This window comes from Somniosus microcephalus, chromosome 3 (genome assembly GCF_052327205.1).
Source record: "Somniosus microcephalus isolate GS21.2 chromosome 3, FLI_Smic_1.0, whole genome shotgun sequence".
Classification (NCBI taxonomy): domain Eukaryota; kingdom Metazoa; phylum Chordata; class Chondrichthyes; order Squaliformes; family Somniosidae; genus Somniosus; species Somniosus microcephalus.
Genome location: NC_140989.1, coordinates 259,568,865 through 259,591,634, shown reverse-complemented (window position 1 = coordinate 259,591,634; position 22,770 = coordinate 259,568,865). Strand labels below are relative to the sequence as shown.

The 22,770-nt window shown below is 43.5% G+C and overlaps 1 protein-coding gene across 1 annotated transcript in view; it reads left to right on the top strand.

Moving 5' to 3' along the window:
- The window catches only part of LOC147121868 (potassium channel subfamily T member 2-like), a 257,850-nt gene extending 236,340 nt beyond the window's left edge, over positions 1 to 21,510 (top strand). The window contains exons 3-4 of the mRNA XM_085982390.1: positions 8,227 to 8,311; positions 17,337 to 21,510. Coding sequence (XP_085838516.1) covers positions 8,227 to 8,311; positions 17,337 to 17,454 — 203 coding nt within the window. The 3' untranslated portion in view covers positions 17,455 to 21,510. The remainder of the gene's footprint in view (positions 1 to 8,226; positions 8,312 to 17,336) is intronic.
- The last annotated feature ends 1,260 nt before the right edge of the window (positions 21,511 to 22,770 follow it).

Sequence of the window (22,770 nt, the reverse complement as noted above, 5' to 3'; positions counted from 1 at the left end):
ACGAAAGTGGAGTTGAGGTAGAAGATCAGCCATGATCTTATTGAATGGCAGAGCAGGCTCAAAGGGCCAAATGGCCTACTCCTGCTCCTATTTCTTATGTTCTTATATTTTATGCACTAACCTTGTTTCAAGCTTTCACTGGTTGTTATAATGGCCCAAAATTTGCTGTCAAAATAATTTATGTACAAATGATACAGCAACTTCAGGTGAGGGCAGATGCACATTTAATGTGTAAATTTAGAATCTGCTGTCAGAAATGCACCACTCCATCGTTAGCTTTATGAAAACAGCATCTCGCTGTCTAGCTCCTCATTCAACTCCATTGAGCAGCATGAAGTTCCTGTACTTGCACGGTAGATATGAAGTAAACTCACCACAGAAAGTTAAGTGAAGTCATTTCATGTCTAAGTACCATTTTAACAACGTGATAAGTGCTAATTACTGCCAGTCAACCTCTCTGGCACTGAAAATTAACTATACAAGTGTGGAGTTTCATTCCTTCAGGTTTTAATTTTGGCGATTAAAAAAATGTTTTTTTTAGTTTTTCTTTCTGTCTCTTTTTTGTTCTCTTAATCGAATCTTTCTTTCCCTCTTTATTTCTTTTTCTGTACCTGATTTGAGATTGAATTTTCCACTCTAAATAACACTTCCTTGTTCAGACCTTGTGCTGTTCATTTCACAATCCTTCACTCTGATTGGTTAAGGAGGTACACCATTACTTGGCCTGTTCACTCAGATCCCACATGGCCTGCAGAGGGCACCGCACCATTTCTATCTCCCACTTCTAGCAACTTGCTACGCAGAATATCACGGAGATTAAACGGGCAAGGGCAAATCTAATGAACGGTGGGTGCCATTCGTTGACTGGTTACAGGAACTTTTGGACCAATATAAATCAGGTTGTATCTACCTGTATAAACAGCACCAGGAAACTGAGTGCAGCTGCTGCCACATTTTTAATAAAATTTGTAGCGTCGGATCTCTTTGTATTTTCAGAATTTATATTTCTGTTGCGTTTTAAGATGAATGCTCCTTAGTGGCAACAAAGGCTCACTTTGCAATTTATTTATAAACACTTTATGTTGCGGTTCTTCAAGGTTGATCAACAGAAGAAGAAAATCAGTTTACTGACTCCCAATGGATGGTGTGATGACATCAATTGCAATAACCTCATTATCCCTCTGCTTGCCTAAACTGCGTAACAAATGATGATTGCTGTTGAAGAAGAACATTTGAATAAAATTCAGACTACAAATTTAGAGAGTGCCAAAATTGTACCATATGAATCCAAAGTTGGAATTTAATGAATTTAATGAGACTAGCGTTTGAGCATGGAAGAGCCTCTCGTAGACTGTCACAGATGCAGATACTGGGTGGTCATGACCTTCAGTTTATATCACCCAAGGGACAATTAACAGTCAAAACCAGGGACATCTCAGATTAAATAATCGGAGACTTAATAAAACAACGTACTTTACAATGCACAAAGGAATTACGGAGCATTTGCACTATAACTAGCATTGGTAGCACCAACACTTTACTTCAGAATAGGTTTGGGCTCTTGTCACCTGATTCACATTCCAAACTTAACAACAGTGTGAAACAGTTTCAGATTTAAACCAAAACTAACACTGTGGCGTGTGCATGCTCCATTAAATATGTAACACTGGACCACCAGGAAAACAGGTATGTACTCTCCAAAACCACTCCAAACAAATTCTTAGCCACTGTGAAAAATAGGTAGAAACCACTGAAAGAAAAAAAAACACCTAACATTTCATACACAATGAATGCCAGCAGTGAAGTTTCAGCCTAATATCGCCAGACATTTGGCATTAAAGTCCATGGAAAAGAAAATGGAGCAGGGCATAAAATGGGCTGCCGATTCACTATTGCCAGTTTTGCATTACCGTCCAAAACCAACTTCACCCCTTATTTGTTCTAAATCAGATTGTTGTCTAACATTTTAAGGTTGCTGCTTTTTTGCTCAGTGCTGTTGATTTTAATGGAAATTTTATATGGAATATATCTTCTCAACAATAGTACAGGAAACTTTCTGGTATCCGGCACGGACGGGACTGACGTGTTGCCGGTTCATCAACAATTCCGGATAACCGAACGCTATAGTAAAAGATACAGAGCTCAGAGCTCCGTATAAAGCAACAAACCCTGTTACTTAGCAACAGCTTCAAAACAATCGGCACAAGTTGCAAGCGTCTCTGTAGCTTAGCAACAGCTTCAGCTACACCCTTGCACAGCAACAAATGGAGTAAAAAAAGTAATAAAAGTTATCTGAACCGACTCCTGAATTTTGCCGGTGGATAGAGCGTTCCGGTTATTTAGGGGCCGGTTATTCGAAAGTTACCTGTACCTGTGTATTCTGTGACACTTGTAGTATAACTGTGGGCCCATAAGAATGGTACCGACTTTAAAAAAAAAACTAAAAAGCAAAAGAAAGGAAGAACTTGCATTTATATAGCACCTTTCATGACCTTAGGAAGTCTCAAAGTGCTTCAATATTTAATCCAGCAGATTAAAAACGTGTTTGTAAAATGTTCATCGTCCTCTTGGCAGAAATGAAATCCTGCCGATATTAAAGTAAGAAATTTCTGTATGAATTTAACTTGGTTTTATCTGATTTATTTTGAAGTAAAACAGCCTACCTCGCTTATTTTCATCTGAACACCAAGGTTAATTCTTCTAAAGGAGTGCAACAGTTTTACTGGAGTAACAAAGCTTCTATCACAGATATAGCAGAGGTTGCTCGTGAGAATAGCACTGTTAGCCCAGGTCACGTATATTTATTGCCGAGCGCCTACAGCGGGGTGGCTTTGGTTCAGCAGATTCTTTGCTCAGAGGCAGTTGATAGCCTGACCTTTGTTGCTGAGGATGCTGGGAATGTATTAGGTGGGATTTGGGGAATCACTTGTGAATGTATTAAATAACACAAGGCAGTAGGAAAGGCCCAAGGAAAGGTTGTGACCCATCTTGTTGTTAGCAGATTGGGATACCACAGACAATACAGCCGATTTTAACATATGTATTCAATTGAGGTGGTTATGGCAATATATTCCACTGTACTTAGCCTTTTAATCTGGGTAATATAATACAAATATTCAATTCCAAACTTGTTTTTAAAGTTAGAAGGTCGCTGTGGCAAGAGCATGTAATGAATACCTAATGTCTATATCTACAATATGGAATCCAATTTTCTCTAGATTCACTTTTCCACTTAAAGGTCTACTCCTAGGACTTCTAAAAATATATAGAAATTAAATGAGGTTTCTGTGAAATTCGTCGGCTGATAAGCTCTATGAAAGAATGCAAATAAAGATTTGTATTTCCTTCAGTGTAAATAAGTGAGTATTTAACTTAGTTAATGAATTTATAATTCATGAATCTGCAGTGTGATGTCTCTTGTCCTGACTGGAGCACAGAAACTAGAAATGAGATGTGGCTGATGATCAGTACATACAAATCAGCAGCAAAAGCGACATAAGGAGGTAACATAAGCTGCCGTTCCATGACAATTTACTCAGAATGGTGAACAGGTGAATAGAGCTGGGGGATGAATACTCCATCATTCGGATTTCAGTTTCTTTTTAAGAAAAATTGCAGCTGCCACAGCGAAAGGGAACCTGCTGAGCTAATCTATTTACTGTTTATTTACGAGGGTCCAAAACTTTGAGAACAAGTTTGCTCCTTGCGTGGATTAACTCTTACTTCTAACTTTGTGTCAAAGTAACGATTAACATGTTCCTCTTGTAAACATAGAAACATAGAAGATAAGAGCAGGAGTAGGCCATTCGGCCCCTCGAGCCTGCTCCGCCATTCAATGAGATCATGGCTGATCATCCAAATTCAGTACACTGTCCCTGCTTTCTCCCCATATCCCTTGACCCCCTTAGCCTTAAGAAATATATCTAACTCCTTCTTGAATATATTTAATGAATTGGCCTCAACTGTCTTCTGTGGTAGAGAATTCCACAGGTTCACCACTCTCTGGGTGAAGAAATTCCTCCTCATCTCAGTCCTAAATGGCTTACCCCTTATCTTTAGACTGTGACACCTGGTTCTGGACTCCCTCACATCGGAAACATCCTTCCTGCATCTAGTCTGTCTAATCCTGTTAGAATTTTATAAGTTTCAATGAGATCCCCTCTCATTCTTCTAAACTCTAGCGAATATAAGCCTAATCGACCCACTCTCTCTTCATATGTCATTCCTGCCATCCCAGGTATCAGTCTGGTGAATCTTCGCTGCACTCCCTCCATGGCAAGAACATCCTTCCTCAGATAAGGCAACCAAAACTGCACACAATACTCAATGTGTGGTCTCACCAAGGCCCTGTACAACTGCAGCAAGACATCCTTGCTCCTGTACTCGAAACCTCTCCCTATGAAGGCCAGCATACCTTTTATCTTCTTAACCGCCTGCTGCACCTGCATGCTTACCTTCAGTGACTGGTGCACAAGGACACCCAGGCCTCATTGCACCTCCCCTTTTCCCAATCTATTGCTGTTCAGATAATAATCTGCCTTTCTGTTTTTGCCACCAAAGTGGATAACCTCGCATTTATCCACACTATACTGCATCTGCCCAATCGCCCAACGTGTCCAAATCGTACTGGAGTTTCTCTGCATCTTCCTCACAGCACACACGCCCATCCAGCTTTGTGTCGTCTGCAAACTTGGAGATATTACATTTAGTTCCCGCGTCTAGCATTAATATATATTGTGAATAACTGGGGTCCTAGCACCGATCCCTGCGGTACCCCACTAGTCACTGCCTTCCACTCAGAAAAAGACCCGTTTATTCCAACTCTTTGCTTCCTGTCTGCCAACCAGTTTTCTATCCAAGTCAGTACCTTACCCCCAATCCCATGTGCTTTAACTTTACACGCTAGTCTCTTATGCGGGACCTTATCGAAAGCCTTCTGAAAGTCCAAATACACCACATCCACTGGTTCTCCCTTATCTATTCTACCAGTTACATCCTCAAAAAATTCCAGTAGATTAGTCAAGCATGATTTACCTTTTGTAAATCCATGTTGACTTTGTCCGATCCTGTCACTGTTTTCCAAGTGCTCTGCTAGTACATCTTTTACAATGAACTGTAGCATTTTCCCCACTACCGATGTCAGGCATACCGGTCTATAATTCCTCCTTTTTTCTCTACCACCTTTTTTAAATAGTGGGGTTATATTAGCTACCCTCCAATTCATGGGAACTGTTCCAGAGTTTATAAAATTTTGGAAGATGACCAGCAATGCATCTACTATTTCTAGGGCCACTTCCTTAAGTACCTTAGGATGTAGATTATCAGGCCCTGGGGATTTATCGGCCATCAATCCCATCAATTTCCCTAACACCATTTCCCTACAAATACTGATTTCATTCAGTTCCTCCCTCTCATTAGACCCTATGATCCCCGACATCTCTGGGAGTTTATTTGTGTCCTCCTTTGTGAAGACAGAACCAAAGTATGTATTTAATTGGTCTGCCATGTCTTTGTTCCCCATTATAAATTCCCCTGATTCTGACTGCACGGGACCTATGCTAGACTTTACCAATCTTTTTCTTTTCACATATCTATAGAAACTTTTAAAGTCAGTTTTTATGTTCCCAGCAAGCTTACTCTCATACTCTATTTTGCCCCTCTTAATTAATCCCTTTGTCCTCCTTTGCTGAATCCTAAACTGCTCCCAATCCTCAGATTTGCTGCTTTTACTGGCCAATTTATATGTCCTCTTCTTGGATCTTATGCTATCCCTAATTTCCCTTGTTAGCCAATGTTGATTCACCTTTCTTGTTTTATTTTTATGCCAAACAGGGATGAACAAACTGTGTAGTTCATCCATGTGATCTTTAAATATTTGCCATTGCCTATTCACCCTCAACCCTTTAAGTAACATGCTCCAATCCATCCTAGCCAACTCGCGCCTCATACCATTCAGTACCCAAGTCTCTGAATCAACTACTTCACTCTCCATCTTAATGAAGAATTCTATCATATTATGATCGCTCCTCCCCAAGGGGCCTCGCTCAACAAGATTGCTAATTAATCCTTTCTTTTTACATAATACCCAGTCTAAGATGGCCTGATCTCTAGTTGGTTCCTCGACATATTGGTCCAGGAAACCATCCCGTATACACTCTAAGAATTCCTCTTCCACAGTATTGTTACTAATTTGGTTAGACCAATCTATATGTAGATTAAAGTCACCCTTATTGCACGCATCTCTAATTTCCCGTTTAATGCCATCCCCAACCTCAGCATTACTGTTTGGGGGTCCGTATACAACTCTCACTAACATTTTCTGCCCCTTGGTATTTCGCAGCTCTACCCATACAGATTCCACATCATCAGTGCTAATATCCTTCCTTACTATTGTGTTAATCTCCTCTTTAACCAGCAATGCTACCCTACCTCCTTCTCCTTTTTGCCTGTCCTTCCTGAATATTGAATACCCCTGGATGTTGAATTCCCAGCCTTGGTCACCCTGGAGCCATGTCTCTGTAATCCCAATTATATCATATCCGTTTACACCTATTTGCGCAGCTAATACATCCACCTCATTACGAATGCTCCACGTATTAAGACACAAAGCCTTCAGGCTTGTTTTTTAACACTCTTAGACCTTTTAGAATTAGTGTTTACTGCGGCCATGTTTGATTTACACCCTTGATTTGTCTGACTTCCACTTTTGCTTTTCTCCTTCCTGTCTTTTGCTTCTATCCTTGCTTTCCTTTCCTCTGTCTCCCTGCACAGGTTTCCAACCCCCTGCCATTTTAGTTTAAACCCTCCCCAACAGCACTAGCAAACACTCCCCCTAGGACATCGGTCATGGTCCTGCCCAGGTGCAATCCGTCCAGTTTGTACTGGTCCCACCTCCCCCAGAACTGGTTCCAGTGTCCCAGGAATTTGAATCCCTCCCCCTTGCACCATTCTTCTAGCCACGTATTCGTCTGAAATATCCTTCTATTTCTACTCTGACTATCATGTGGCACTGGTAGCAATCCTGAAATTACTACCTTTGAGGTCCTATTTTTTAATTTACCTCCTAACTCCCTATTTTCACCTTTTAGGACCTTATCCCATTTTTTTACCTATATTGTTCGTACCTATATGCACCACGACAACTGGCTGTTCACCCTCCCCCTCCAGAATGCCCTGCAGCCGCTCCGAGACATCCTTGACCCTTGCACCAGGGAGGCAACATACCATCCTGGAGTCCCGTTTGTGGCCGCAGAAACGCCTATCTATTCCCCTTACAATAGAATCCCCTATCACTATAGCTCTCTCGCTCTTTTTCCTCCCATCCCATGCAGCAGAACCACCCATGGTGCCAGGAAGTTGGTTGCTGCTGCCTTCTCCCAATAAGCCATCCTCCCCAACAATATCCAAAGCAGTATATCTGTTTGAAAGGGGGATGGCCACAGGGGACCCCTGCACTACCTGCCTGCGCCTACTACTCTGCCTGGCGGCCAGCCTTTACCTGTGGTGTGACCAACTGATTAAACGTGATATCCACAACCTCCTCAGCATCATGAATGCTCCAGTATGTATCCATTTGCAGCTCCAGCACTGCAATGCGGTCTGCCAGTAGCTGCAGCTGGATACACTTCCCGCACACATGGTCATCAGGGACACAGGACGTTTAAAAAAATACTTTTCTTCCTTTAGCTGTAATACCTTGATAGAAATATGAAGTCATTTTAAGCACCTTTTTCTCCTTTGTGTCAACTGTGTAGCAGCTACACAAAGTTAATTTATTTTTAACGTTTCCTACACTGTACAGTGCTCTATGAGTTACTCATAAAAGTAACTGCCTAGGGATCAATTTACTACTGCCTTTCTTTTTTATTTGTCATCGGGATATGGGCAATGTTGGCAAGACCATATTTATTGTCTACCGCTGTTTCCCCTTGAATCACTTGATTCCCTTGAACCTTGTGGGGATGATGCCCCACAATGGTATTAGGTCGGAAATTCCTGGATATTGACCCAGTGATGATGAAGGAACGATGATATGTGTCCAGCTCAGGATGTTTGTTTGACTTAGCGGGGAATTTGGAGGTGATGGTGTTCCCACGGCATTACTGCTCTTATCCTTTTGAGTGGTAGAGGTCATGGGGAGAGGAATGTGCAGTTGAGGTGAGGTCATGGGGGAGCTGCTTACTTTGACCAGCATATATAACTGAAAATGTCCTTTCTTTTTTTTAGATGAAATGAATGATCAACAGAACACTCTGTCATATATTCTCATCAATCCTTCACCAGATATAAGACTGGAAGTGAATGATGTTGTGTAAGTATTTCACTTATTTTGTTTTGAACTGAGAGCCAAAAGAGTGTTAGAGAATTTGTGCTGGTGGCAAACTCCGACTCGTAGCCTGATCCAGTTCATGCTCCAGAAACATGATCCAACAGACACTAGCTAGCTTTATATTTCAACTCTTACTTTATAAGAAGAGGTCAATGGCAGTATATGCTGCATTTACCGTGTCAGTTGGCCACCCCAGACAACTCTGCCATCAACAAACCAATAATGTAAATGAGAAGGCATTGCTGCTTCCAGAGTTCAAGCACAGCATCTAAAGGACTGATTTCTGTTGGCACCTCCAGTAGGAACATTAGGAAGAGGATTAGGCCATTCAGCCCCTCCAGCCTGCTCCGCCATTCAATTAGATCATTACTGATCTACACCTCAACTCTATTTACCCACCTTTGCTCCACATCCCTTGATACATTTACCTAATAAAAAAAAAATATCGATCTCAGTCTTGAAAGCTCCAATTGTCCCAGCATCCACAGCCTTTTGGGGGAGCAGAGTTCCAGATTTCTACTGCACTTTGTGTTAAAAAAGTGCTTCCTGATTTTGCTTCTGAATAGCTCTAATTTTAAGATTATGTCCCTTTTTTTTCTTGATTCCGCTACCAGAGGAAATAGTTTTTCCGTATCTACCCTACCAAATCCTTTTAGCATTTTAAACTCCTCGATCAGATCACCCCTCAATCTTCTATAATCAATAGCAGTACTACTCCAACAGAAGTAACCTTGGAGATGGAATGGGCAATGCTTTTAGGTGTCAAAAGGCTGAATATCTCAATCCATCCACCCCCAACTACTGAACTAATTTTGTACTCACAGCCCTGTATGGACCTGGTCCAGCAACTGGAGAAGGTACAGGCCCAGCTACAGCCACAAACCGCATGGCAGTTTTGTAGCTGTCAATAGAAATCACCCTGAAATATAAATAGTTCTGATGCTGATGTAGTAGAACCACTTTCAGAATTTGGCACTACAGAATATTGAGTTGCAGTTGCAGTAGCTCCCATGCTCCTGGAATCCAGTTAGAAGTCCAGCAAATTCTAGCAATGCCTACACTGATGCTTTGCTCATGATTTTATATAGTGCTGACTGTCCAGCCATATTGTGGAAGATATGCCCTGACTTTTGACTACAGTGACTCAATGGAGCCGATAATATGATCTCTTAAGCCCATTGGGCATATGGTCCCCATAATTTTATGCACAGAGGCTGTGTGCAAAGTTCATTCGATCCCTGACCTTCCTTCAGATTAGGCGTCCACACTGAAGGGGAAGACACTGTTTATAAAAATAACAAAACATTTAGCACACCTCACCCTCTGTCCCTCAGCCTGGTGCCCTTTCCACCCCCCACCCCCACCCCACCCCTGTCCATGCTGTAAAATCATCCAGCGTAGAACAGAACGCTAGTGCCTGATATTCTGGCCCTGGTGCTCCCAGAGCGCCATGAGCTGATGTCCCTGGACTGCAAGAGCATTATGTAAATGAGATAACCTCATGTTATGTGGTAAGGTCAGCTCATTTTTGTACTCAACCCCAGGAAGGGCAACAGATGACTTTTTGTTTTCCAGCCTGAGATGCACAGTTTCAATAACCCAGCGCTCGGTAGGCAGAAGCTTTCTAGAACTCTGATGTTGTCAATAATGTTTAGCAGGTTTGAATTTTCATGAGAAATTCTCACTTGTGTTTATCACCCTTTTTATATTACTGCAATATTTCAAGTAGAAACACTTCTGTAATATGCTGGGGCTCCTGCAGCTGTGGAATCTGGCCTTTCTACACTATGAGCTAGATTTTAAGGAGGAGGGCAGGTTGGGGGCGCGGGGGCTCCGAGACGGTCGGGAAACCCAGGAGGCCGGGTTTCCCACAGGCCCTGCAGTCTTTATTACAAAACTAGGGCCTGATTTGCAAGCGAGGCCTCAGTTTCCCACACGCAGCCAGCCAGAGTGAGAAGCTGGCTGGCTGCCCGCGGTTGAGCCTGTGGCACTAGGCTGCACAGAGAAAGGATGGATGGTTCAAGTGGGGGCCAGGCCATTAACAGGATCAGGAGGATCGGGGTCGGCTTATCGGGGGGCGGGGGGGGGGTAAAGGGAAGATCGTGGCCGGTCTCCGGATGATGGGGAGTGTGTGTGGGGAAAGTGGGGTGGGTTAGGTAGGGACAATGGATCTAGGAGGTACGTATAAAGCCACTTACAATGGTATGTTGGCCTTTATTACAAAAGAATTTGAGTATATAAGAGTAAAGGGGGCTAAATTCGGTTGATTTGCGCCTCCCGTTAGCGCCCAAAGAGGGCGCTAACGGGATGCAAATCAACTAGTGCCTGGGCGCGGCGCCGCTAACGCCTCCCTCGAAATTCAGTGGGAGGTTAGCAGCAGCGCTAACCGTTAGCGGTGCTGCGCCACCGGCGATGATGTCATCACCGTGCGCAGCGCCCCGCTCATGCCTCGGCTGCAATATTGGGTGGCGCCCCCCAAATTACCGTCGAACGCTATGTCCGCCGGGGTCAGGGTGGCCTACCTGCGGCTGGGGCGGCACTAGTTAAAGGGGAGATGATAGGCCACCATTTTTGTTGCTGGCTGCCTGCCAGCACCTGCCCCCGTTGCTGTCCCCGGCCCTCATGAAGCCCCCCCGCGGGGTGTCAGTTGCTCTCCATGAGCCCAGCACTCCTTTTGAGTGTCGGGCTCGTTTGCCGGCACTCCCGATCCCTGGTGGCCCTGTCTGGCATAAAAATAAAACAAAAAAGATGACTTAACCGTGGCTAACAAGGGAAATTAGGGATAGCATAAGATCCAAGGAGAGGACATATAAATTGGCCAGAAAAAGCAGAAAACCTGAGGATTGAGAGCAATTTAGGATTCAGCAATGGAAGACAAAAGGATTAATTAAGAGGGGGAAAATAGAGTATGAGAGTAAGCTTTCAGGGAACATAAAAATTGACTGTAAAAGCTTATATAGATATGTGAAAAAGATTGGTGAAGTCAAGCGAAGGTCCCTTGCAGTCAGAATCAGGGGAATTTATAATGGGGAACAAAGAAATGCCTGACCAATTAAATACATACTTTGGTGCTGTCTTCACAAAGGAGGAGACAAATAACCTCTCAGAGATGTCGGAGAATATAGGGTCTAATGAGAGGGAGGAACTGAATGAAATCAGTATTTGTATGGAAATGGTGTTGGGAAATTGACGGGATTGAAGGCCGATAAATCCCCAGGGCCTGTTAATCTACATCCTAGGGTACTTAAGGAAGTGGCCCTAGAAATAGTAGATGCATTGCTGGACATCTTCCAAAATTCTATAGACTCTGGCACAGTTCCCATGGATTGGAGGGTAGCTAATGTAACCCCACTATTTAAAAAAGGTGGTAGGGAGAAAACGGGGAATTATAGACAGGTAAGCCTGACATCGGTAGTGGGGAAAATGCTAGAGTCCATTATAAAAGATGTAATAGCAGTGCACTTGGAAAACAGTGACAGGATCGGACAAAGTCAACATGGATTTACAAAAGGTAAATCGTGCTTGACTAATCTACTGGAATTTTTTGAGGATATAACTGGTTGAATAGATAAAGGAGAACCAGTAGATGTGGTGTATTTGGACTTTCAGAAGGCTTTCGATAAGGTCCCGCATAAGAGATTAGCATGCAAAGTTAAAGCACATGGGATTGGGGGTAAGGTACTGACTTGGATAGAGAACTGGCAGACAGGAATCAAAGAGTTGGAATAAACGGGTCTTTTTCCGAGTGGCAGGCAGTGATTAGTGGGGTACTGCAGGGATCGGTGCTAGGACCCCCGCTATGCACGATATATATTAATGATCTAGACGAGGGAACTAGATGTAATATCTCCAAGTTTGCAGATGACACAAAGCTGGGTGGGCGTGTGTGCTGTGAGGAGGATGCCAAGAAACTCTAGTATGATTTGGACAGATTGGGTGATTGGGCAGATGCATGGCAGATGCAATATAATGTGGATAAATGCGAGGTTATCCACTTTGGTGGCAAAAACAGGAAGGCAGATTATTATCTGAATGAATGGCAATAGATTGGGAGAAGGGGAACTGCAACAAGACCTGGGTGCCCTTGTGCACCAGTCGCTGAAGGTAAGCATGCAGGTGCAGCAGATGGTTAAGAAGGCAAATGGTATGTTGGCCTTCAAAGCAAGAGGATTCGAGTACAGGAGCAAGGATGTCTTGCTGCAGTTGTACAGGGCCTTGATGAGACCACACCTTGAGTATTGTGTGCAGTTTTGGTCGCCTTATCTGAGGAAGGATGTTCTTGCCATGGAGGGAATGCAGCGAAGATTCACCAGACTGATACCTGGGATGGCAGGAATGGCGTATGAGGAGGCATTGGGTCGATTGGGCTTATAATCACTGGAGTTTAGAAGAATGAGAGGGGATCTCATTGAAACTTATAAAATTCTAATGGGGCCAGACAGACTAGATGCAGGAAGGATGTTCCCGATGGCCGGGGAGTCAAGAACCAGGGGTCACAGTCTAAGGATAAGTGGTAAGCCATTTAGGACTGAGATGAGGAGGAATTTCTTCACCCAGAGAGTGGTAAACCTGTAGAATTCTCTACCACAGAAGGCAGTTGAGGCCAATTCATTAAATATATTCAAGAAGGAGTTAGATACATTTCTTAAGGCTATAGGGTTCAAAGGACATGGGGCGAAAGCAGGGACAGCGTACTGAATTTGGATGATCAGCCATGATCTCATTAAATGGCGGAGCAGGCTCGAGGGGCCAAATGGCCTACTTCTGCTCCTATCTTCTATGTTTTTATGGGCGCTGGGATGCGCTGCGCCAGGCCCATCCCCTTTAAGAAGTGGAGGAAGGCCTGCAATACCGTGGCGTGGCGCTGCGGCACATTGCGCCACGGTTTTGGCTTGCAGCGCCCCTCCTCCCTCTCGGGGGGCTACCTGGGAAAATCGGCCATGGGGGCGCTAACTCTTTCGGGGCACTACCGAATTTTTACCCCAAGACGTCTTACTTTTCAATTATATAGGGCCTTGGTGAGATCACAGCTGGAGTATTGTGTACAGTTTTCATCTCCTTACCTAAGGAACGATATACTTTCCATAGAGGGAGTGCAACAAAGGTTCACCAGACTGGATCCTGGGATGGGGGGATTGTCCTATGAGGAGAGATTGAGTAGACTAGGCCTATATTCTCTAGAGTTTAAAAGAATGAGCGGTGATCTCATTGAAACATACAAGATTCTTACAGGGCTTGACAGAGTCAATGCAGGGAGGATGTTTCCCCTAGCTGGGGAGTCTAGAACACGATGTCATAGTCTCAGAATAAGGGGTTGGCCATTTAGGACTGAGATGAGGAGAAATTTCTTCACTCAGAGGGTGGTGAATCTTTGGAATTCTCTACCCCAGAGGGCTGTGGATGCTCAGTCGTTGAGTGTATTCAAGGCAGGGATCGATACATTTTTGGATATTAAGGGAATCAAGGGATATGGGGATAGTGCAGGAAAGTGGAGTTGATGTACAAGGTCAGTCATGATCTTACTGAATGGCGGAGCAGGCTTGAAGGGCCAAATGGCCTACTCCTGATTCTCTTTCTTATGTTCTTATGTACCCACCTTGCCGTAACTCCCGAGTTTCACGAGTTGTGTAAATCCTATCCACATGCAGTTAAAAACAAAATAGAGGTTAAAGAAGAGGTTTTCAGCCTCATTATAATATTTAATTGAGGTCCCATCTCCTGGGAGCGGGTTCCCCCCATAGGTGGATTCCACAGCACTGGTAACAATGTAGCTTTCATTTCTGGCAGCAAACCTTCTCCAGCACCCAAGGCCAGACAAATCAACGGGCAGCAGTGCTGATACCTCTGGAGAATCCTAAGGTGATTGTCACCTCTCCAGAGACAGCAGTTCTATCTCATTTACCTCACAGCACTGCCGCCAAAGTCAGAGCTGCCATTAGCGACAGCACTGCAACGTAAAGAACTCATTAGCCACCAGTTTATCCCAGCACCACTTGCGTATGATTACAAAGATGAAGAGATGCAACATTTTTAACATAGGAGCAATAATTGGAGTAATAAAGAGATTTGGGCCGCGATTTTGCTGACCTCGGCGGGTCCGGGGCGGACGACTTCGGTGGCGGGTCCCAATCCCACTGCCGTTCGAGATGAATTTCCCTTAATAGGGCTTGTTAAGCCTGCCCAGCGCGTTTCCCGGCCAATTAGAGGAAGCGGGTCTGATGACGTCATTTGATGATGTGTCATCAGCTGGTGTCCTTAAAGGGACCATGGCCAACTTTATTTTGACATTTGTGCTGTCACTGTTCTACAACATTGAAGTGCTGCAAACACTGCACAAAGGTGCACGGCTGCATCCAGGCTCTCCCATGACGCCCTCCATATGCTTATGGAGGGAGTCACATAGGCAGGGAGGTCCTCTTCCCTTCACATGGGCAGAAGAGATCTCCCCAGGAGATCAACACAACCTAGTTGCACATTGCAGAGGAGGTCACAAGCAGGGATGTAATCAGGAGGACCTGGGTGCAGTGCCACAAACGTTTCAATGATCTCAGTAGATCACGAAACCTTAGTACAAAGCCACACTCAACTTCGTCCCCATCACTCTGCCTTCCCTACCCTATTCCTGCACATCCTTACTCACAGCAACTTACCTTGCACCTCCACCCATCCCTCTCTATCTATATTATCACATCCCCATCTCACTAGCCACCCCTCACAATTGCCCTCATCCTAGTGCAATCACACCAACTTAACAACTCACAAGGGCAGATACTTGGGTGTTTTATGCAATGTCCATGTAAAGTTTCTGTTAATGTGCTGTCAAACATTAAAACCTTTATTTTCAACTCTTTGCATTCTTGGACAGATTTGTGTGCACCTTTGGAAGTGGCTTAGTGAGTTGTAGTGAATTGTGAGACATAACGGTACCCCCGCAATGGGGATGAGTGTGAAAGGAATGACTTGGGTATTGTAAGGATGCTTTATGGTGTTGGTGTGGGGTAGTGCCAAACTGGCGCATCATGTGGCAGCCAGGGTGTAGAGTGTCAAGTGAAGTAAATCTGGCCATAGTGAGGCCATCCTTGGCCTCCCGAGCAGCAATGTGGTCAGGTGCTGATGCCCTCTGTCCTTTACAGCAACAGTTGATTGCGGAGAGGTTGGTGGTGTTGTTGGTGCTGCTGGTGTGCCTGGTGCTGCTGGTGTTGGGGCTGATCGTGGTGGGTTTCTGAGGACCAAGGTGAGAGAGTATAAAGGGCACCGATGCTGATGAAATAGATGGCAAGTGAAGTAGAGATGACAGAAGCGATCTGTCAATGGTGAGAGAGGTAATGAGGTCAGACTGGATGGAGACTTGTGTAAAGACTTGCAACATGGTGAAACTGTTGTGGAAATGCAGTCAGGAAGAGCTTGTGGCTGAGGGAAGATATCGCTGAAAGGTGGGAGCTTTTATTTGACATTTGAAGCTATCAACTCATCTGCTGATTCAATGGCCTCTGACCTCCCGCCTCAGCTTCACCGGCATGGTCTAGCAACTGCGTGAAACCCATGGGCGAGCTGTCAAATTCAAAGGGTAAGTTTAAAACCATTGTTAAGTGGCTGTAAACAAGCCAATAATCATTTAAATTGATTCCTCCGCCACTGCCTGTCTGCTCTGCTCAGCGCTGGCAGTCCCGAAATCGGGAAAGGCAAGTGTGCACGATTTGACAGCGGGTTCCTGACCTGCTGTCAGTCAGTTCACATTTAACTGCCAACCTGCCACCGATCCCATCCACTGAGCAACGGCAAAATTCTGGCCTTTATTTCTGACCTTTGGTGGTCGTAACGATTTGTTCTGGCTCAACAAGTTACTGAAGCCAAAAATCCATCGGCCACAATTCCAGCACATTTTGCACCAGGATTGCACACGCTAGTGTCCTCTGGTTCTCTGGCATTGCTAGAAACTCTGGTGCCCAGATGGGGCGATGCCAAGGTCCTCACCACCTCCCCCACCCCCCAGGTCCTTTGGCCTCTATGTATGGGGGTTGATACAAAACTTTTTTTATTTACCCATCTACAGGATCCAGGTCGCTTCCCTAATAAGTGGACACCTCTCCTTCCCCTCCCGTCCCCGCTAGTAGGGAACACTTCTGCCCCTCCTGGAGGCGAGCACACCTCATCTGGGTTACAGGTGGGACTGGGAAGCACGAATTCCCATTGTAGGAACTCCCCGATACAGCTGGATTGTAAGGGTCAGACAAAGGCTGCATCCCTTACAAAGGTTCAGTGGTATTTTCAACTGAGGATGGAATCCAGCATATCCAGCTCTTGTCCTTTTCCCGATTCATTCTGCCAAATTCTGCTGGAGTAATGGCGCAATGGCCAAGGAAATTCAGGTCCTCTACCATTACTGGAATCTGAGTTTGGTTTAAAATTTAGGGGATTAATAGAACAATTTTTAATCTAGTAATTAAAGCAATGAATAACAAGATTTTTTGGAAATGGCTTTTTGAAATGATAGAATTTTAGAATTGAATTATTACAACCTTGAGAAATGATTGCAAAATGACTTGAGCAAATTTGTTAATGATTTCTATGGCTCTTTTCAGAATCCAATGATAAGCTTATTCTAAGAGCTAAACATGATATAACTTCATTATATTAATACTTTTATTAGAAAAAAAATTAAAAAGTCAGCCATTTCCTCCCATTGCCATACATTACCTTGTTCCATAAAACCTAGGATCACAAAGTTTTGATTGATTGTAGTCTAGAGCAAATAAAAATTTCAATTATATTGTTTAATATAATTAAGCACCATGAACAAGGAGGTGTGCATTATTAATAAATGTTAGAATTAGTTTGTGCATGAATAGTAAATGTTAAAGTAATCTTCAATTTCTACATGATGTGTAGGGCATTAACAGTTTGAGTTTCACAGCTTTCTTCCTGTTGAAGTACTTTTTGCAGTCTTCCCTTTTTATTCCTTGCTCCTTTTTCAATTAAATTTCTCATTTTTCTTTTGTGTCTACAGCTACCTGATCCGGCCTGATCCTCTGGCTTACGTCCCAAACAATAAACCCAGCCTCAAGATCAATGTCTGTAACAATAGTGGAGGCGGACGAGACACGAAGGACGACACCCACCTTTAATTAATCGCTCGACACTGCAGAAAAAAAAACCTCAACACAGGTTTCAAGAAGAAGTATTACAATTTTCAACATTACATTAAGAAACTGACTAAGAAACAAACAACATTTGTGTTCGGGAGTTTTTGGAAACACTGTACCTGTGACTGAATCAATTAAATCAATGTACAGCATTAAGCAGTGCCGATCAATATGACTCACCAATGAAATCACAGAATGATTCCAGTAAGCTTGGAGCTTTTCATCAGTACCTCGCCTGTTATGCTATCATTGTGGCTCTGTTTCTTAAAACGTCATTAATAACTCATAATGGAGATGAAACGCAGTGAAATGAATTCCACTTCCAGCTATCCATCTGTTGCAGGGGTATTGAAGTCTAACATCTAATTAGTCCTCAATTAATATACACTGGGAATATAATTCTGTTAGTGGGGGAAAAGTAGGTCAATTAAGCAGTAACATGCATTGGTACTCAGGGGTTAATTTATAAATAATTCCGCACATATAAGTAAATTTAAACACAATTAAAAGATAAAGGTTTCTGTATTTTGGCCTTTCTGGTTTACACATACCAAAACAATTATTATTCTATTGATTAAGATGTAAAGAAATATAATTTTAAACCGATGAGCATCTCGGGTAAAACTCGGCAGTGGGCGTCTAGGGGCGGGGGGCAGATCTTGTGCAGATTGGAATTTTCATACCCCTTCTCCACCCTTCCCCCCCCCCCCCCCCCCCCCCTTTGCCTCTTCCCTGAATCCAGCCCATTTCCCAGGGTCAAGTGTTATTAGCAGCACAGCTGGGAGGGGTGGGGTAGGAAGGTTGTGAAAATCACTATGGGGCCCTACCACAGCATAATTGGGCCCGCAATCCTTTACTAACAATGAAAAAAGTGTTTTGAACTTCCCCTGAATGTTGAATACCAGTTTCTTTAATGCAGCCGATCACGCTGCATCGCCAAAATTAACCTTTTATTGTTTAAATTGCCCCCCTCCTCCCAACCATTACTGACACTGACACAAGGGACACACAGACATTATATGTGGCTGGCATGAATTCTGGAAACATTTTGAGTGGATGCAAACATGGGCGAGGACCCAGTGGAACACGTTCCCGTTGTATTTCACACCATTGCCTACCCAAATTGTGCTGATTTACCCGGGCATTGGCAGAGGAAATTTGGGCCTTTTATTCTTGATTGGCTATTGTTAGAATATGGCCCACTCATGTTTTTAGAGAGCACACCCGAATAAGACAGTGACCTCTAGTTAAGCAGCTATCAATAACAACAGCTATGAGGTGAATTTAACATAATGAAACTAATTACATCTTCATGAACTAACTAAAATGTAATATTAGGCATTTGCAATATAGTCCTTTTTTAATATTTGTGAGAGCTACCCTTAAACACATATTCTATTAAATAAATATACAATATATTGTAATTTATGACAAAGGAAAGCAGAGAAACTATAACATAAACTACAGTATAAATATTAAAGAAGTTTTTTATTGCTCTTATGCCTGAGTGGGTAAAGGCATCACACTGTGTGGTACTGAATCATGCAGAACAGAGCATCCCAGGTTACATCCCTGACAGGTAAATTGTTAAAACTTCTTGACAGCTTAGTGCATGAATGATGTAGTGCAGTACTGAACCAGTCAGACCTATAGGTCCATGGTAAGTAGTGCATTAGTTGATCTCAGCAGACAAAGTTGTTTGGACGGTACAATTAGCCTCATTGGTCCTAGATTAGAGATGGGGAAAATCAGCCATGATCCTGCTCCTGATGTGTTATCCAGTAACCCGATTGGAAAATCCCAGCGCATGTATGTCAGGTGGAAACAGGATCGGACTCAGATGTGGTGCCCTCTGTAGTTGACTAACCTATTGAAGATTCACGTTTAAGCTCACTCATGAAGGATAGTCACCTGGATAAGGAAACATAGGACAGCTGTTAACCCTGGAACCTTACACGAGCAAGAGTGAGTTATTTTAGAGAGGAGTAGGGAAAAAAACTTTCTCCATTTTAATTGACTGTTTGGCTTCTAAAATAAGCAAAATTCTTGTTGTTTTTAAATCCCACTTCAATAGGTGTCATGTAGAATATACCCTGTCGGATTAGACAGACTGGAAAGTGCTCGTTTCAGAAGCACAGTATTATTGTTTATTTGGTGTCCCTCATTATTAACTCTTCAGTGGTGAATTGCCACTGCAGCTTTCAAAATATTCATATTTTCTACAAATTATTTTTGATAAATCCTGTGTCAGAATATTCCAGAAGTAGAAGCATTGTACATTGTACAATCTTCAGGGAAAAATGCTTGGGGATGGGGGCAAATCCTTATTTTCCACTTATCTATAAGCACACAGTGTGTTGATATGAATCACGCCATAAAGGAAGGTTTGCCAAACACTTTCTCAGTGGCAATGTACTCTAAATAAAGCAAACAGCTGTAAGCTTGTTCACCTTTGAAAACCATAGGCCCAGTAAAATGGGAGTTCAGCCGGGATTTGCAGGCGAGTAATGCTGAGGCTTTGATGAAGGGAATGAAGAATAAGATGAGCTAAAATCAGAGGCATTCAGAAGCTTCACGGGTTTGTCCTATGGGGTTGGTGGGAGGAAAAGGACCACTGGGAATGGTGGAATGTTAGCTTGTTTACACTGAAAGATTTAGAATCTCGTTATTCTAAACACCAACACATTTGAAATGCATATAGTGAAACCAGAATGGGCACTTAACCCATTCGTTAGTGTACTGAACGTGCTTTGGTGGTGATCTAAACATGTCAGGATCTTTACTGCACTGCTTGTGCCTCTTGATACACTGCAAAATAAAGACCATTCAGCCTGGGCCATTTATTCCGAAAGGGGAGCCTGCAAATTATGTGTGATTTTACCATGGAGTATACGACATAAACAGTTGATTTTGAAGAAAAGGAATTGGTGTAGTGTACACGAGCAGACGGAATGAACTGGCAAAGACAGTCATGGAATATCCAGTCATTTCACAATATCAATGGGCGACAATACCACTTGAATTTGATAAAGCAGTTTCAGACCAGCTGAAGTCTTCTCGCTCAACACAAATGGCTTGTGGAGAGGGAAAACAGGAAATGTACTACAACCTTCAAATGTGAATGGAACTGGGTATGAAACAGCATTGGGTGCATCCAAATTCTCATCCTTCAGGAAATAAAAGCTAACAGAGCTACTAGACAAGAGGACGAGTGGCTGACAAGAGTCACTGGTCCACATTAAATAGCACTTGCGATGAAATAATACAGAAACTAAAAAAAATGTAATTAGTGCTCCCACAGGTGTTTACGGGAGACTGTGACTAGGAAGCCTGCACATTAAGCTTGCTGCATGCGGGAATGCAGTGTAATCAGCAGACAACAGACAGAATTCACTGGCCTATTGGACCAGTCGCCTTCCGACTGTCATCGTTCCATTATAAGATACATCTGCTTTGATTTGGCAGATCAGTGTTAATTTTGAACCCTAAAGCCATTACTGTAGCTTTTAAAGTCCATTTCAAAGCACCCAAATCTATACTACAAGATACGTTGCTTCTCTATTGATGTCAATAATGTATTCAAATATATCTGACGGAAATGTCCATTCATGAAACTGTTTAGACAATATCAGACTGTGAAAGCATCAATAGTTCAAGGACAATAGTTCAAGTTGTTGTCTGGAATGCTCTTTTATAGTCTTACAAAGGAATCTAAAGGGTAATGCAACTTTGGTGTCTAAATGACATAAAATTTTGATACATGTGTCTGTGATCTGTATTTTTTTTCCTGGCCTTTTTATTGTGAAACATTGATTTGTTGAGAAGATATTTAATTTGCCAAATGTAGAACTTTAAACTGTTTTGTTTTTGCAACTGACTGCAATTTTATACTGCACGTGTGTCTATCACATATTGCATCTTTTACTGTATTTGTTTGGTATTAAGGTTTATCAGGTTTTTTTTGCCATTAAAACTCAAAACTAATGAAATTTATGATGAGCTCAATGGTTATTGAGTATTGAAACCGTAGAAAATGTACCTCAAAGTGGATTAGACTGACACTATAAATGGCAATTTTAGGGGATGTAAATGTGTCGGTGGAAAGAGCTCTGTGTAAACATAGGTCACTGAAGGGAATGGACCTTGGCTGGCACAAGAAATGGGCACTGGCATGGTGAGGTATTCAAAATGAATTCATGGGTGCCTCGCCACAAGACAATGCACTACCTATATCTGCAGAGCTTAATGCAAATGTATGGAAAGAGACAGGGAAAGCCCAGCTGGTCCATCCAGCCTGTCCTGGCCTGACCTGATTTAATATTGAGAGTGCTGCATTGTTGCAAATGCTGTTAAGACAAAGTCAGATCTGCCTGTTCAAATATATGTTAAAGATCCCATTGTAGGAGTCTACGTACTCCTAGCAAAAAATACTGAACTCGGAGAGGTTCAACAGAAAAAGTTTAATTGTTGAGGCAGCACGTTGAACACAAAAATGGGGTCAGTGACTACACCAAGTCCGACTGCCTTTAATCAGTCCACAGCTTCGACTGCTCCTCCCCCGCTCTGGGTTTAACTATGTTGCAGATCGAGTTTCTTAATGGTGTGATCCTTCTTAAAGGCATGACGCCTGATTTATAGTCTATGGACCGAAAAGCGGCTTGTGTCCTTTCTGTGATCGGTACGCCACACAGCTCCCCCCAGAATCCGCTAGTAGGGAGTGTACGAACCGGCGTGGCTGGAGCCGGCAGACAGGAGCTTATCGGCTTCGTCGGCCAGGGCCTCGAGGTCCGTGAGGCTGGACGCCACGATCGCCGGGCGGATGCTGGGAGGTAGTTGGCGGATAAAGAGCGTGCGGAAGAGGGAGCCGGGCGGTTTCTCGTCGGTCAGAGCAAGCATATGTGAGAGCAAGTCTGACGGCATGGAGTCACCGAGGCCTGGGAGGTCGAGGAGGTGGCAGTTGCGCAAAAATTGGGAGGCTGTGAATTTTTTAAGGAGCGCGGCCTTGAGATGTGCGTACTTGCCTTCCTCCGGAGGGTTTTGTAGTGTTGTCCAGACTTTCGTGATTGTGGAGCTGCCCAGGGAGGCGAGGAGGTAGTCGTACATCGTTGCGTCGGCGGTGATGCCGTGGAGTCGGAATTGCGATTCGGCTTGAAGGAACCAGGTGGTGGCTAGGTTCTCCCAGAACTCCGGCAGCTTCACAGAAACTGCGTTTGTGTCAGCCATGGTTACGCTTAGGAGTCGTCCTGAGCGTCGGGGTCACCAATGTAGGAGTCTACGTACTCCTAGCAAAAAATACTG